Below are 14,380 nucleotides of genomic sequence, written 5' to 3'. Positions count from 1 at the left end.
GCAAGGCATTGTTTATCACTGAGATTCTTTTGGTGTTCAAGCTGATATTTGAGTCATATTTACTTTTGAAATACATGAAATAAATTAAGTCAAATATGAGCAAATGACAAAGGTCATTTTCACTTTCTTTAAAGCCATTAAAGGCACTTTGTGCTATTTTCCTCGATGCAGGGAAACATTTCCATCCTGCTTTCCTGTTTTCCATAACTTCACCTAAACGGAAGGTCTGTGGGCGGGGCTTACCGTGCACAGTGAGGTCGGCACTGGCTCTGGTTGCACCAATCATCACCACGTATGCACCCTCGTCTTTGAGTTCACAGTCCTTGATGACCAGAGTCCGTCTTTTGCCGTCACTGACCATCTGGTACTTGTCTCCCGCCTCCAGTTCCTTGTTGTCCCTCAGCCATTTGACATCGTAGGTTTCTTTGGAAACAGAGCAGGTGAACTCCGCCTTCTCACCCTCCACCACCTCCTGGCTCTGTGGTCTGGAGATGAACTCAGCAGCCAGCTCTGGAAAAATAAGAACAAGAGTGAATGCTGACCAAACGACTCTAATTGGTGATTTGGCGATTTCCTCTGGATGAATAAAGGAAATCAGTCAAACACTGGCCCAGTCCAAATGGATCTACTTGGTTTTATAATCATAATAATAATAATCACCTTTATTTGGCCAAGTATGTTACACACAAGGAATTTGTTTCTGGTATAGAACTGAGGCAGCCACCTGCGGCGTCGACTCAACCGATGGCTCTAACCATCAGGGGCAACTTGGGGGTTCAGTGTCTTGCCCAAGGACACTTCGACATGTGGACTGCAGGCACCGAGACTCGAACCCCCAACCCTCCAGTTGGAAAAATATTTTCAAAATTACCAGAAACCGAACCACCATCAGACATGTTTTTTTCATTTCCATACCATTGATCTTGAGGTTTCCGGAGGTTCTGATGCTGGGACTTAGTCTGCAGTTGTACTCTCCGGCGTCGGCCATCTTCAGGTCCCGGATGAGGAGGATCCTTCTCCTCCCGTCCACAATTTGCTCATAGCGGCCACCCTCTGGTAGCTCCTCATCTCCTTTGTACCAGGTAACATCAGCACTGGGTTTGGAGACCTCGCAGATCAGCTTCACACTGTCTGTCTCCATTCTCTCCACATTGGACAAGTTCTTGGTGAACCTCGCCTCCTCCTCTGCAACCAGAAAACCAGGCGCACAGATGAAACATGGTCTGATCACCACTGAACCTCGATGACAGCAGTCTAGGAGTCTAGACTGGAGCCGAGTTTGCAGTGACAGTAACTGTAATATGGAAACGCTTTGGAAAGGATAATACACATCTAAGCTACTTTTGTTCTCAAATGTTCTTTAGATAAAAAAAAAAAAAAAACATGCCACAAAAATCAAGAAAAATAAATGTACAGTACATATATTAAAGAATATGAATTCAATTTCCTTATTTAAGGTAAAACATTCAAGTATCAAATATGCTCAAGGAAAGAACCTTCATTTGTTCTCGTTTCCAAATTAACATTTTTAAAATGTTTAAAAGCAATTTGTGACCACAAGAAGCTTTAAAAGAATGAGATTCTTGAATGTTTTTAATTCAAATATTCATGTTGTTGATTATCCCAAACTAAATCTGGAGTGGCTCTTTTTAAGTGCAATAATATGGATAGATATATTAATTGTCATGCAACCATCATAATAACTTGGAAAAGGAGTCATTTGTATCTAAAAACAAGTTCATACAAGAGCTTCACCCTAAAAACTCTCAAGTTGATCCATATAAACGTGAACTGACTGACATGTTTGGGCCTCTGCTCTGACAAAAGCTCCAGCTGTGAGGAACTAGATAAGGGCCTGCTATTGGAGGCCCTTATCTGTTAAAAAATAAGTCACAGTAAAATCAAGCCAACTCAGTTATACGCACGTGGGCTGTGAGCGCATGTTATGTGATTTTTCCTTCTTACCGATGACAGTGAGCATGCCGGAGGTTCTGGAGGTCCTTGCATCACATTCATATTCAGCCTCGTCGTCAAACACAGACTTATGGATGATGAGGATGTGTTGGCGTCCTCGAGCAATAATTTCATACTTCTTGCCTTTTTTGATTTCATTTCCATCCTTAAACCAGCGGACCTGCCAGGCAGCAATGAAAACAAGGTCTTAGAAAGTAACTCGACACGTGACCTTTGTTCACGGTCGGTCTCAGCAAACAGACAAAGTAGACGTGCTCACCCTGACGTTCTCTCTGGAGACTTCACACTCAAACCGGGCAGATTCCTTCTCCATGACCTCAACATCATGGAGCGGCTTTGTGAACTCGACATGTGGAGCTGTGGATATAAAGAGAGAGACGTCAACAGGGGGATTCATTGTCAATAATAATATTTCTTAGTCCCTTAGATCTAATGATGGGTCCCCATCTTGTCTTTCTCTAGTCTGACACAGGGCTCCTTAGCTTATCTAGTAGCTATGTTAGCTTTTACAGGGGTTCTACCTTTAATATCTAACAACTTCTATAAATGTGTAACTTTTTATTTCACAGCTGTACTCACGTTCAACGGTGAGGAAGCAGGAGGTCTTGAAGTCTTTGGTATCACAGGTGTATGTCCTTGAGTCATCCATAGTGCAGTCATGGATGAGCAGCGCCCTCTTGCGACCATCAATGATCATCTCATACTTTTTAGTCTTGCGGATTTCCTGTCCATCCCTGAACCATCGTACTTCTGCGTTCTCTCTGGAAACTTCACACTCGAGTGTGGCAGTGGCTTCCTCCTCCACTGTCTGGTCCTCCAGAGGTTTTGTGAACTCCACTGGTGGCTCTGATTGCGCATATACACAAAGAAAAAAAGTATAGTTTCTACAAAACTAGAGCAACCCACACAACAAAGCCCTTCAAACAGTTTCTTTTCTGATTTGCCCCAATGTCAGAAAATAAAACCCTACAGAGGTATATCCACCTGTCAGTGCTAACGCTTCAACATTTGTGTTTCAATTCCTTCCATCCACAGGTAACTTTCAAATGTAATGTGACAAACAAACTAATGTATTAGTCAGAGAATACTGGGGTATTTTCTTAAGTTCTGGTTATATCTAATCCACTACACAGTGTTAGCTTGTTCTATATACTAAGTCTAGTGCACTATAAAAAATATTTGTTGAGAGCAAATTGAATATTTTACAGTATTGTTCTGTGTACTTTTCTTTGTTTATAGAAAACCTAACACAGATATTCTACGGGAAATCTGCTGCTCTAAGAACAACACCAGACTAAAACACAGTCTTTTGTTGTGTGTTACACGTGTGCAATGTAACCACGTCCAGCAGCGAAGTGCCATTGAACCGACACACCCTGGAGTACACTTCTTCATGACAGGTGAGGAGTTAAACCTCGGTTTAACCGAAGCTGGTATTCTTTCAACCAAGACCTGGAGCTAACATCAAGGCTGAACTACAGACAAACGTCATCAGTAGAGTCCAGCAGAATCAACACAGTAGTTCTTACCTCTGACGATGAGTTTTGCCTCAGTGTGGAAGTCTTTAGCAGTGAGTTTGACTTGTCCCGCTTCGTTCAGCTGGACGTCTCGCAGAGTCATGCTGTGGACTTTACCGTCTGCCTTCAACACCACCTGTGACGTTCAACACAGTCAGCAGCCTGCCCTGATCACTGCTTGTAGGTTCAACAGTCTTCATTTCTACTATCATCTAATAGATTTCTATTTCCCAGCTGTGCCCTAAGCATCACCTGCTCAGATCAGCAGAACCAGTCAGATTAACATTTAGATTACTTGAGTGATTATTTCCAAAAAGTGTCTGTGTCTGACTCAGGGTCAGTCACATTAGAGGTTTAACATCCATGAGCATTGTCTGTGAGGTTCCAGGACCAGAAGCGCTGAAATTTTGCTGTTTATTTCCCTAAACTACCCCTGTAAGCTCCACAGTATACACTCACTGGCCACTTTATTAGGTACACCTGTACAACTGAATGCACTTTAATGCAACACTTATGCCTTAACATCTGTGTTTATGAAGCTCAAAAATTTTCAGTTGTTGGTAAAATTGTCATAAATGTATAAATTCAGTTATAGGTTTATTATTGAGGTCATAATTAAAGATGGTGTTGTACTGGACTACATTATATTCAGATGTGTTCCTAATATTGTGACCCTCTCATGTACATGGCTGGGAAGGACAAAAATATAGACACCTCTGAATATGAAGAAATATAGACAGAGGCTTAGATTTTGAGCTGTTTTAGTTTCATTAGTCTCTTGGAGGCTTGACTACCGATCACTTGTCTTTTACCACCTCATAAACATCAGCAAAAATCATTCAAATGTGTCAAGAACTCCATGCTGAAACTATGCAGCTACTTTAAATGAACTGCTGTGTTTCATAGCTTTAACTTACAAACCAACTTCAAACCTGGATTTAAAGTAAATGAGATCAGTACTCAGGCTTTCACTTGACCTAATTAATTAACTTTAACCTGCTGTAGATCTGGATTTTTTTTCAGTCCTGCCATTTTGAACTTTTAAACTCTAGTTTAAACTGGTAATTTTTTTTTTTAGTTTCTCTGTTATTTTGTCAGTGTTAATTTGATGGTTATTTTTTTGTTTTAGTTTTTAAGTATTTTAAATCTTCTAAATGAGTTTACTAAATAATCATTTAAATGATTTAAAGACAATTTGAACCGAATCCTGAATAACACAATTTGTGGTTTCAATTTTAAAAATGTGTTGTAACCAATAAAACAGGCAAATAATTTTTGGATGCAAAAAGAGTAATCAGACTAAGTTAGACAAGTAGTTTATGTAAGTAGCCTCATAATTAGAGACCCTAAAACCACTGTGAATAATGTATACGGTTTATTTACTGGCTTAATTTTATAATTATAGAAACTGTTTAAATTAGAGCAGAATACTGTCAGACAAGAACCTGATTTTGAGATTTAATCAAACAGTAGATGTAACGTTTGGACCATGACCTGTGTTGGCCATGTGACTTTAGAAACCTCAGAGTTCTCATGTTACATCCGCTAACCAAACTAGTCCTGTGTTATGACCGGATATCATTTCAGCCTTGGAATTGAGCTCTTTTCAACTCATACCTCAGGGTGAAGACAACAATGACTTCAACACAAGCAAAAACATTTTGCATCGAGTGAATTTGTAAAACAGCTCCTGTTGCCACCTGCCCTGCACCTCAACCTCCTGCAGCTGTTAAAAATAACCCTATGGAAACGCTTGCAGGGCAGGAAAGCCTCCCTCTCTGTGTTATCTCAAAACTGAATGCTCAGCTGGAATTCTAAACCTCCACTAGCAGGCCCTTATATGAAGACAGGGTGAAGCTGAAACAGCCTGGTTCAAAGAAAATAATGAACACTGTGTACAAATGGACAGGGAAACACTGAACCTAGTTCTGGGACAGGGCCTGGACTCATGCAGCATCTAGAGTGACTTTGTTTTGTCTTGTATTTCAGGTAGTGAATCTCTGTGGTGCAGAAACACTGTGAGGACTCTGCGTGTGGTGAGACTTACTCTATCGCTTGGTTCCAACTTTGTACCCCGCAAGAACCACTCAACAGCAATGCCCTCATACGACAGCTCACACTCGAAAGTGGCGGTCTCCCCAGCAGTGACCGTGACATCCTTCAGAGGCCTGATCAGGCTGATCACTCGGGCTTTGGATTGGACAGAAGACATGGTAAGTCCCCCCCCAAAACGGGTCAACAGATACAAAAAGAGTGAAACAGCTAATCCTCAGTGGCAAATCCTCATGGTGTGGTTGAGCTGAAGGCAGGCCGCTCAAGCCCTCAGGACAACTAAAGACAGCCACCCTGAGACTTGGCACTAGGGGATGAGCATGCGACCTGCTGTCACATGTATATAGAAACCAGTGAGAGACAGGGCCACGTCTTCTCCTCTGCCAATCATTGAAAACCTGCTCTACTTAAGGCATGTGGCTTCTAAAATAACCAGGGGGCCTGACTTGCTGAGACCCACCTCTAGTGAACGCTTCAGGAGAAGCCCACCTGGTCCTGTCAATCACCAGCCTGTAATTTTTCCTGGAAAAGGAGGATGTGGAGCTTCTCACAGGAGCTGACATATAACCCGTGTGATGGAAGTTCGCTTTCAAACCTCACTCAGTATTCTCACTATGGGAAGCGCCCTTTGGCGTGACCAGTCACAGAAGCTCCACTACCACCACGTCTGTCAGGGAACTGACCAATCAGCTGGGTCGTATGGACCAGCCCATCCTCCTTTTAGACAATGAAATTTATTTTGTCTTAAGCTGAGGGGCAATCTGAATTGTACCAGAACAGGAAATGAACCTGGGTTTCCACTCCCATTATTTCCTCATTCCAAAAAAGGGAGGTGTGTTATGTCTAATTCTAGATTTACATTTCCTCAATTCCGATCTCTGAAAGTACAAGTTCAGAATGCTCACGCACAGCATTCTGTTCTGCTCACTTCGCCAGGGCGATTGGTTTCCATCAATTAGTATACAGTATATGTGCCGCACAGGAAATTTCTGAGGTTCGCTTTTCAAGTTGCAGCCTACGAACATCAGACCCTGCCATTCGGGCTGTCACTAGCCTCACGGGTGGTCAGTGTGTCGAAGCAGATGTAAACCCTGTGTGCAATTTTCTGGTATGCGCTCCCACTAGGAAGGAAGCGGAGAAAGACACGCAGGCCCCGTTAAGTCACATGACCGGCCTGGGCTTCAGTGTCAGTCACGGCAAGAGCGTTCTGACTGCTACTCGGACTGAAGAATATTTGGGCCTCAGAGTAAATTCTGTCTCCTTTTGAGCTTTTCTGTCACAAGATCGAGTGGAGGAGTTTCTCCAACATCTCGCTCTGCTTCGTTGGGGGAACTCGGTCTTGGTAAGAGCCTGTCTGCACCTGACTGGACTGATGGCCTGGGTAGTTTCTGTCCATCACCTTTGGGAATGGTGGTAATGAGGAAAACAGTAACAACAGATGCTTCAACGGGGGCCGGTGTTCGAGGGGAGGGCCATGAATTGCACCTGGCCCCCTATATGTGTATATATATATATATAAACATGCATTATGAAATTTAAAGGATAGGCCCGTCATTTTCAATATTAGTAGTATTTTCAACAATCTCCATACAGAGACTAAAATCTACTCACTGCTTCTGTCAAAAAGGATTAGAAACACATTAGGGAAACACACTGCTGCACTGGGTGACACGTTTTTCAATAACTAAACCCCCGACCCCGCTATGCTGCTCAATAGGCTCCATGTGTCTGTAATTTCCTGAAGTTACTATGAGTCAGAGTCACCTGCACATGAGATTTTGTGGCAGCTCTCTGTTTTGTTTCCCTTGAGCCTAACCAGGCTGAGCTTTATTTCAGCTTGGTCACCATGTAGTGAATACCTACATTTACTGCTAATTAATATGAAATAATCCCTAATGATGGATTTCATCTACTGCTAAATTAGTCTAAGTACACACAGCTAAACTACTTTTTCTTGTTTGTCGTCTATCAACAAACATTTTCACAAACTGTCTGTGATTTATGTCAATGTTATTTTGACCACCTTTGACTCTGAGCTGAGCTGAGGATTTGGCATTTGCTGCCGCGACGTTGACGGCTCCGGCCATGTTCATTTTGCAGTTGAAGAGGGTCAACATGTGTCGGGTTCCCTCCACCTTGATCTCCACATCCTGAAAACAGAAATCCACAGCACACTGAAGTTGTTAAAAGGATCTCCTCTTTCCAACACTGAGACAATATGACAATAAAAGGTGCTTATCCAAACACTGTCATTATGGAGCTCCCAAAGCCTGCAGGATGAGGTTGAAACTTATATTGAACCTAATTGAACCAAGCAGTCCTGAAGCAAAAAGAAATCGGCTCTGGAAACGAAGCAGGAATTATTTTTCACCCAATGACTTTTATGGTTTGTCAGTGTTAACTCTTACAGCAGATGGGTGGAGTGTCTCTTCCTTCAGTTTCCAGGTGGCGTGAAGGTCCTCCTCAGAAATCTCTGTCTCAAACTTGGCCGTCTCGGTCTCTATGACCTCCACACTGTACAGTGGGCGAATAACCTTGATGTCGCGCTCTGCAAAGATTCACAAAGATGTCAAAGAAAATCAGGCAGAAGGTGAAATCTCTCAGAGAGTGCAAAATGAAAATAATCTCATGCAGCGGTGCACAGTGAAACAGGCCGTTCTGTGTCTGATGATCAGGAGGACAGAGTGGACACAAAAACATCGGACAACAGCTGACTCTCATTCAGAGCAACTTACAGTTGCACAAAAGCGAAACACCTTGATTTCACTTGACAATAGCCCAACCCTATGAAACATCTCTACACTAGAAACAGAAATTATATAATCATTTTATAAAGCGTTATACCTGGTATTCTTTGACAGAAAACATGAAACAGTTAAAATTTTATTTAAAAAAAGTTTTACAAAAAAACAAGCCCATTCTTGCTCTTAGATTTTGTGTGCTTGATTTTGCTTTAATTTTGTTAAATTCACTTTTTTTTTTTTAAATAAGGAGTTAATTATCTGGCTTTGGCTGAAAACTGCACAATAAATATGCATTACCTCCTGTAAAATACAAAATGTATATTTTATAAATTTTATATTCATAGTTAAATATAGATAAAGAAGTTAAAATGCCTATGGGAATATTATAACATGTACACAAACATTTCTATAGCGATTTGAGAAACAAGACATGAGAGCAGTAATTATGTCTCACTCGTCTCAGGTCAAAGAATTGTTTGCACATACAGGAATGATTCTGCATGGGGCTGGATTATCCTCAAAGTTATGACAGCAAGTCAGCAACATTACAAACATTCAGACTGGGAGGACAGGACACAGTAATGAAGGACAGAAGGGAGATGAGCAGCGGCCAGCGACAGAGGTTTTGGTGAACGGTGGTGGGCATGGCCTGAAGCTGCATTCTTGACTAGGGCCGTATTGCTGCAGGTATTACCTTCAATGTTCAGGTCAGCTGTGGTTTTGTCGGTGCGACAGTCGCAGGTGTATGTACCCATGCTGCTCTTTGCCGCCCTCTTGATGACCAACATGCGCTTCTTGCCATCGGCCTGGAAGAGGACATTCTTGGAGGAAAAGATTTCATTACCGTCTTTGAACCATCTGACCTCGCCGGCGGCCTTGCTCAGCTCACAGGACAAAACCACCTCATCCTTCTCGACAGCAGTGTAGTTCTGGAGCTTCACTGTGAAGTAGAGGTCGCCCTCTGCAAGAAGGCACCAGCAGACAATATTACAGCATTACAGTCACCAGTATACTCTTATTATTATTACTGTATAATGTGCAACTTAATTTCAATTAGTAAATACCAACACATGAAGTGACAGTATTTGTCCACAATCACTGCACTAGAGGAAAAGTTTCAGACTTTTACTTTAAAGCCACAAGTAAAAGGGCTTTAAAAGCACCTCAGATATTCTTCTTATTTGAGAAGGATTTCAGGAAGGGCACAGTGAATCACACTGTAACATGTGAACTACAAGGATTTGTTTGACATTTCCAGGAAGTTTACATATAAAAGCAGGGAAAATTAGCCAACAAAGTCATGTCTTCTGTATTGTTTCTGGAAATCTATACCATGAACTAATAATTTCTGTAATTCTTTTAGGTTCTGTATGGAAAATTTGGGTTCATCGTTCTAGAAAAAGACACTGACCGAGCACAGTGAGCATGGCCTCTGATGTCTTGCCCATGGCCTCAACTTTGATCATGGAGGTGTCATCGATGGTGACCTCCTTGAAGGCCAGCGTGTGGACTTTTCCATCCTCCGTCATGTGCACCACCTTGCTAGGGTGCAGACGAATGTCGTTTTTGTACCAAACCACCGGGATCTTTTCATGAGAGAGTTCGACGCTGAACTCCGCAGTTTCACGTTCCTTGACAGTCACATCCTTAATTGGCTTAATAAATTTGAGACGAATACCTGACAAGAAATTACATACATATACATATAAATGTATATAGGGAATGTAGTTAAAATTTGTAATACAGTTGTGAACAGAGCTAAAAATCAACATCATAATAGCGATGAAGTGTTCATTAGACCATACATGCAGAGAAGAGCTGCATCCTATGAACAAAATATAAGACTTTCCTTGGCTGCTATTTCTGTGATCAACTCCTTCAAGTGTATGTAAAGAATATTTGGCTCAAGCCTTTTGTCAAACTGCCTGAACAGTAAAACCAAATTAGACACAAGTCACAGCAGTGTTCACAGCAGCCCCACTGTAAAAGTGCTGGACACAGCAAACAACATGCTGAGGGTTTCAGTAACACAGGGGCTGTCCTGAGGTGGTGTGAGGGAAAGGTAATGGGCTCTAAATCTCATTAGGAGCAGGAATAGCAACAAGACATTTGATACTAATTTGTGCACTGGGTTTATGTTTTTCTTGTTTATTTGCTACCTCTTGTCTATTAGAGCAAGGTCCATTGTTGGCTGATAAGGTCTGACCCTTAGCAGGTTCTCTGATTCATGGCGAAGGCGTTAGATGGGGCGAGATGAGGGCTCTGTGCAGGCAAGTCAAGTTCTTCCACATTTTGTAATATTAAAATTTTGAAACACAATACAGATGTTTTGAGCTTTCAATCTAACTGTGCTTGAACTGCTGTTCACACTGCTGATCAAATGTTATATAAATGGCTAGATAATTGTCTGAAATATGATGGTATGCTGGAGCATTATGATTCACAACCAGGAAATCAGGCCTGGACCAAACCACGAAATCAGACCCAAAGTGTACAGAGCAGTACAGTACGTGGATAGTGCATCTGCATATTTTTAACTGCATAGTGCTTGTTGAGACATTTTGTCAAGTAAAGGCATTTGACAAACACGCACTCATTTTATACACTACACAAAAAGATTTGCTCATACCCGTATCCCCTAAATAGACATCACACCATTCCTATGAAATCAAAGTGAAATGATCTGACACTATTTACCTTTTATAATCAACCGTCCAGATGTCCTCTTATCTTCGGCCTCAAACATATATTTGGCTTCATCTTCATATCTGGCAGATTTTACTATAAGTGTGTGCCTCCTTTCCTCCACCAAGAGTTCAAACTTATCATCATTTGACAACTCCTGAGATCCCTTCATCCATCGGAAACTTTTGGGCTCTCTAGAAATTTCCAGCTCAAACTTTGCCTCATCCTTTTCGTACACATGTACATCAGCCAGCGGTGTAATGAATGACACTGGGAGCTCTGTGGATTCACACAGATATAAATAATGTCAAGGCACAGGGAAGTGATCAGTAAAGAACTTGGGATCAGTTACGTTTGGGTAACCTGATGAAACTTGCTGCACTTGAAAAACATGAAAAGACATGATCGATGGCACAAAAACCTAAGTTAATGTAACTTTCATTTTATCGCAAGGTGTTTTAGTTGTTAGGCTTTTCAGGTGCTGCAAATATTTAAAATAATTACCCAAAATTATGTGGATGAATCAAATGTAATAGTCACAGTTTACATTCTATGAATGATGGGGTAAATGCTACTACACTGTGTAAACCAAGAGCTTCCTTTTATGCTATGTTAAGAATAAAAAAAAGCGATACACAAAGAATACCAGTGTGCTCAAGCGTTTAACTGTCAAAAAGGAAAACAGGCAAAGAGCAGTGCTTAAAAAAATTTAGAATTTTCTACAAGAAGATAGTTTGAGAAAGTGTAGCCTCACCCTTCACTTTCAGGTTAGCTGAACACTTGGCGTTTGCTGCGGTAAACACCACCTCGCCTGTTTGAGGCACTTTGCAGTTGTACAAGACCAGAGTATGTTTGGCACCGTCCTCCACAATCTCAATGTCCTGCAGATAGCCAACACACTTCAGTATTTCAGCAAAAACATGATATGAGGACTCAAAGAAAAGTGATCAGAGCAAGAGCCTGGTCAATTCACTTTCATTTGTTAGCTAACAAAAGATCAAATATTTTCATAATTCATGTCTTAAACCTGACAGATTAGACAGCAAAGCCAGAAACCGGTCTGACTCAAAATGAAAGTGAATGGAACCAGGGGTAGGAGAATATCTGCAATGATGTATTCTGATGAGACGTACAGGGGATTGACTAAGGACTTCTCCGTTCAGTTTCCACTGGCCATGGACATCGTCCTCACTGAGCTCAACCTCAAATCGAGCAGTCTCTCCTGTAAACACCTCAACGCCATACATTGGCCGAATCACTCTGATATGGCGAGCTGACATTCAACAGAGAGGAGGTTCAAAAATGTATATACTCAACAAAATTCACATAGACACACAGAATATACTGTACATACATATAAAAGAATTTATGTCTTTACCTTCAATGTCAAGCGTTGCTGTTGTCTTGTCTGTTCCACAATCACATACATACTGTCCTCGGTTTTTGTCCCCAACTCTGCTTATGATGAGGGTTCTGCGTTTGCCCTCGGCCTTAATGGCCACCAACCTAGAGGCCTTAATCTCAGCCTCATTGTGGTACCACATGACCTTGACGTCTTTGTTGAGCTCACAATCAAGAACCACTTCGTCTTTCTCCACTGCAGTATAGTTTTGAAGCTTAACAGTGAAATAAGCATCTCCCTCTGAAATGCAGAAAATTCTGGGTGACTCCACATTGCACATATACGACTTGTCTACAGTACAAGACTGACAAGGAACAGAAATGCACAACATAGAAAAAACAAGTTCTTACAAAAACACATCAAACACTGTCTTACAAATACAAATTAAGGTCATGTTGCAGACCTGCACTGACACAAATATGGACAAACTGCACAAATATAGGAAGAAAAAGACACTTGATGGGGAGAAGAGACGGGGGATGTTATGTTGGTTTACCTATGACTGTCAGGTTGGCCATGGAAGGAATTCCTTTGGCCTCAACCTTAATTTGGGAGGTATCATCTAGAGTCACTTCCTTTATTTCTAGAACATGTTTCTTTCCGTCTTCATACATGGCCACTGTTCTGCTTGGATGAATTTTAACATCGTTCTTGTACCATGTGACTGGAATGTTGTCATGAGACAGCTCCAGCTCAAACCGAGCCGTTTTGCCTTCCTTCACAGTTTGGTCCTTTATTGGCGAGATAACTTTGAGCCTGATACCTGTGATTGCATTAGTAAAGCATATCCATAGGAGTTAGCCTTCAAGATGAGGCAACCAACTCAATGAATAGATCTATAACAATAAAGATAGTCTGCAAGGTGCTGCTGGTAGCTGAGCACTTACCCTCTACTGTGAGTCTGGCTTTTGAAGTTTTGCCCAAAACTTCAATCTGATATTCATCCTCATCATGAAATTCACAGCAGTTGATGATCAGCATATGTTTCTTTCCGTCGTCGATGATGTCATACTTTTGGTCAGGGGTGATGATGTCAGTCCCTCTATACCACAAGACTTTAGAGACATCCTTTGTGATAAGGCATTCAAACTTAGCTTGTTTCTTTTCAGGCACAGAAACGTCCTTCAGCGGGACAACAAAATCCATTTCGATTTCTGGGTTTAAAAGGTGACAGGGGTACAGTACATCAATAATACAACAAAATAAGAATAGCACAACAGACAATAGTCAGTGGCCAGTGTACAATGTATACGCTTGTATACAGTACTGGGTTGTACCCTTTTGTGGCTCTAGGAGTTTATGGAATCATACCACAGGGATTTCTGGTGTACTGAAATGAATACCCAATGCCAGTATATGGAGTTCATCCCATCTTATCCTACAGAAAACCTATCGGATCCATCTTCAGGTTGTGAAGGTCATCTACGCAAAATTATATCACTTTGCAATCCTGAGATTGTTTACCAACATGGTCTGCTTTGGTGCATCACGTTGAAGAACTCCATGTGATGCTGGCTAAAATGCAGTTATTAACAAATGACGGTCTTGCCCATAACAAAGGTTCTCTTTGTTTTAAACATTCACCAAAATCTTTGTCACAGGAGAGGAACACTTGTTCAGTTCACATATAATCTGAATACAGCTTGATCAGTATGCAACAGGAATCCGCATTCTCCTTTCTTCTTGGTTTTCACCAGGTTGTCACCAGTCACCTCCAGCTTGCCAATACTGAGGTAAATTGATCATCTCCTGCTATTCTAACATTTACTAAAGTCAGCGATTTTTTTTTGGTAAAGCTGAGGAAGCTGGCTCATATTTGGTTGAGTGACCCAGCCGTGAACATGGTGCTGGTCTAGCTAATAAACTGGCCAATGTACATAGATTTAACATAAGACACTGACCCACGGATGGTACAGATATATTGCAGAGTGACGTGACTACACACATTTTTGCAGATGTCCAGTCTGACCAAAGGCAAGACAGGTTTACATTTGCCACTGAACAAA

General features: G+C 41.5%; 1 protein-coding gene across 1 annotated transcript in view; it reads right to left on the bottom strand.

The window, feature by feature from the left end:
- LOC109971935 (titin-like) overlaps positions 1–14,380 on the bottom strand; it is a 244,463-nt gene that overhangs the window by 107,993 nt on the left and 122,090 nt on the right. The window contains 17 exon segments of the mRNA XM_020620505.1: positions 244–510; positions 916–1,185; positions 1,966–2,134; positions 2,234–2,331; positions 2,554–2,820; positions 3,504–3,627; positions 5,539–5,681; positions 7,567–7,693; positions 7,952–8,091; positions 8,982–9,248; positions 9,699–9,965; positions 10,985–11,251; positions 11,727–11,853; positions 12,106–12,245; positions 12,351–12,614; positions 12,871–13,137; positions 13,262–13,528. Coding sequence (XP_020476161.1) covers positions 244–510; positions 916–1,185; positions 1,966–2,134; positions 2,234–2,331; positions 2,554–2,820; positions 3,504–3,627; positions 5,539–5,681; positions 7,567–7,693; positions 7,952–8,091; positions 8,982–9,248; positions 9,699–9,965; positions 10,985–11,251; positions 11,727–11,853; positions 12,106–12,245; positions 12,351–12,614; positions 12,871–13,137; positions 13,262–13,528 — 3,471 coding nt within the window.

Source organism: Monopterus albus, unplaced genomic scaffold (assembly GCF_001952655.1).
Source record: "Monopterus albus unplaced genomic scaffold, M_albus_1.0 scaffold239.1, whole genome shotgun sequence".
In the NCBI taxonomy this organism is placed as follows: domain Eukaryota; kingdom Metazoa; phylum Chordata; class Actinopteri; order Synbranchiformes; family Synbranchidae; genus Monopterus; species Monopterus albus.
The sequence above is the reverse complement of the archived record's forward strand: the minus strand, read 5'-3'. Positions and strand labels throughout refer to the sequence as shown.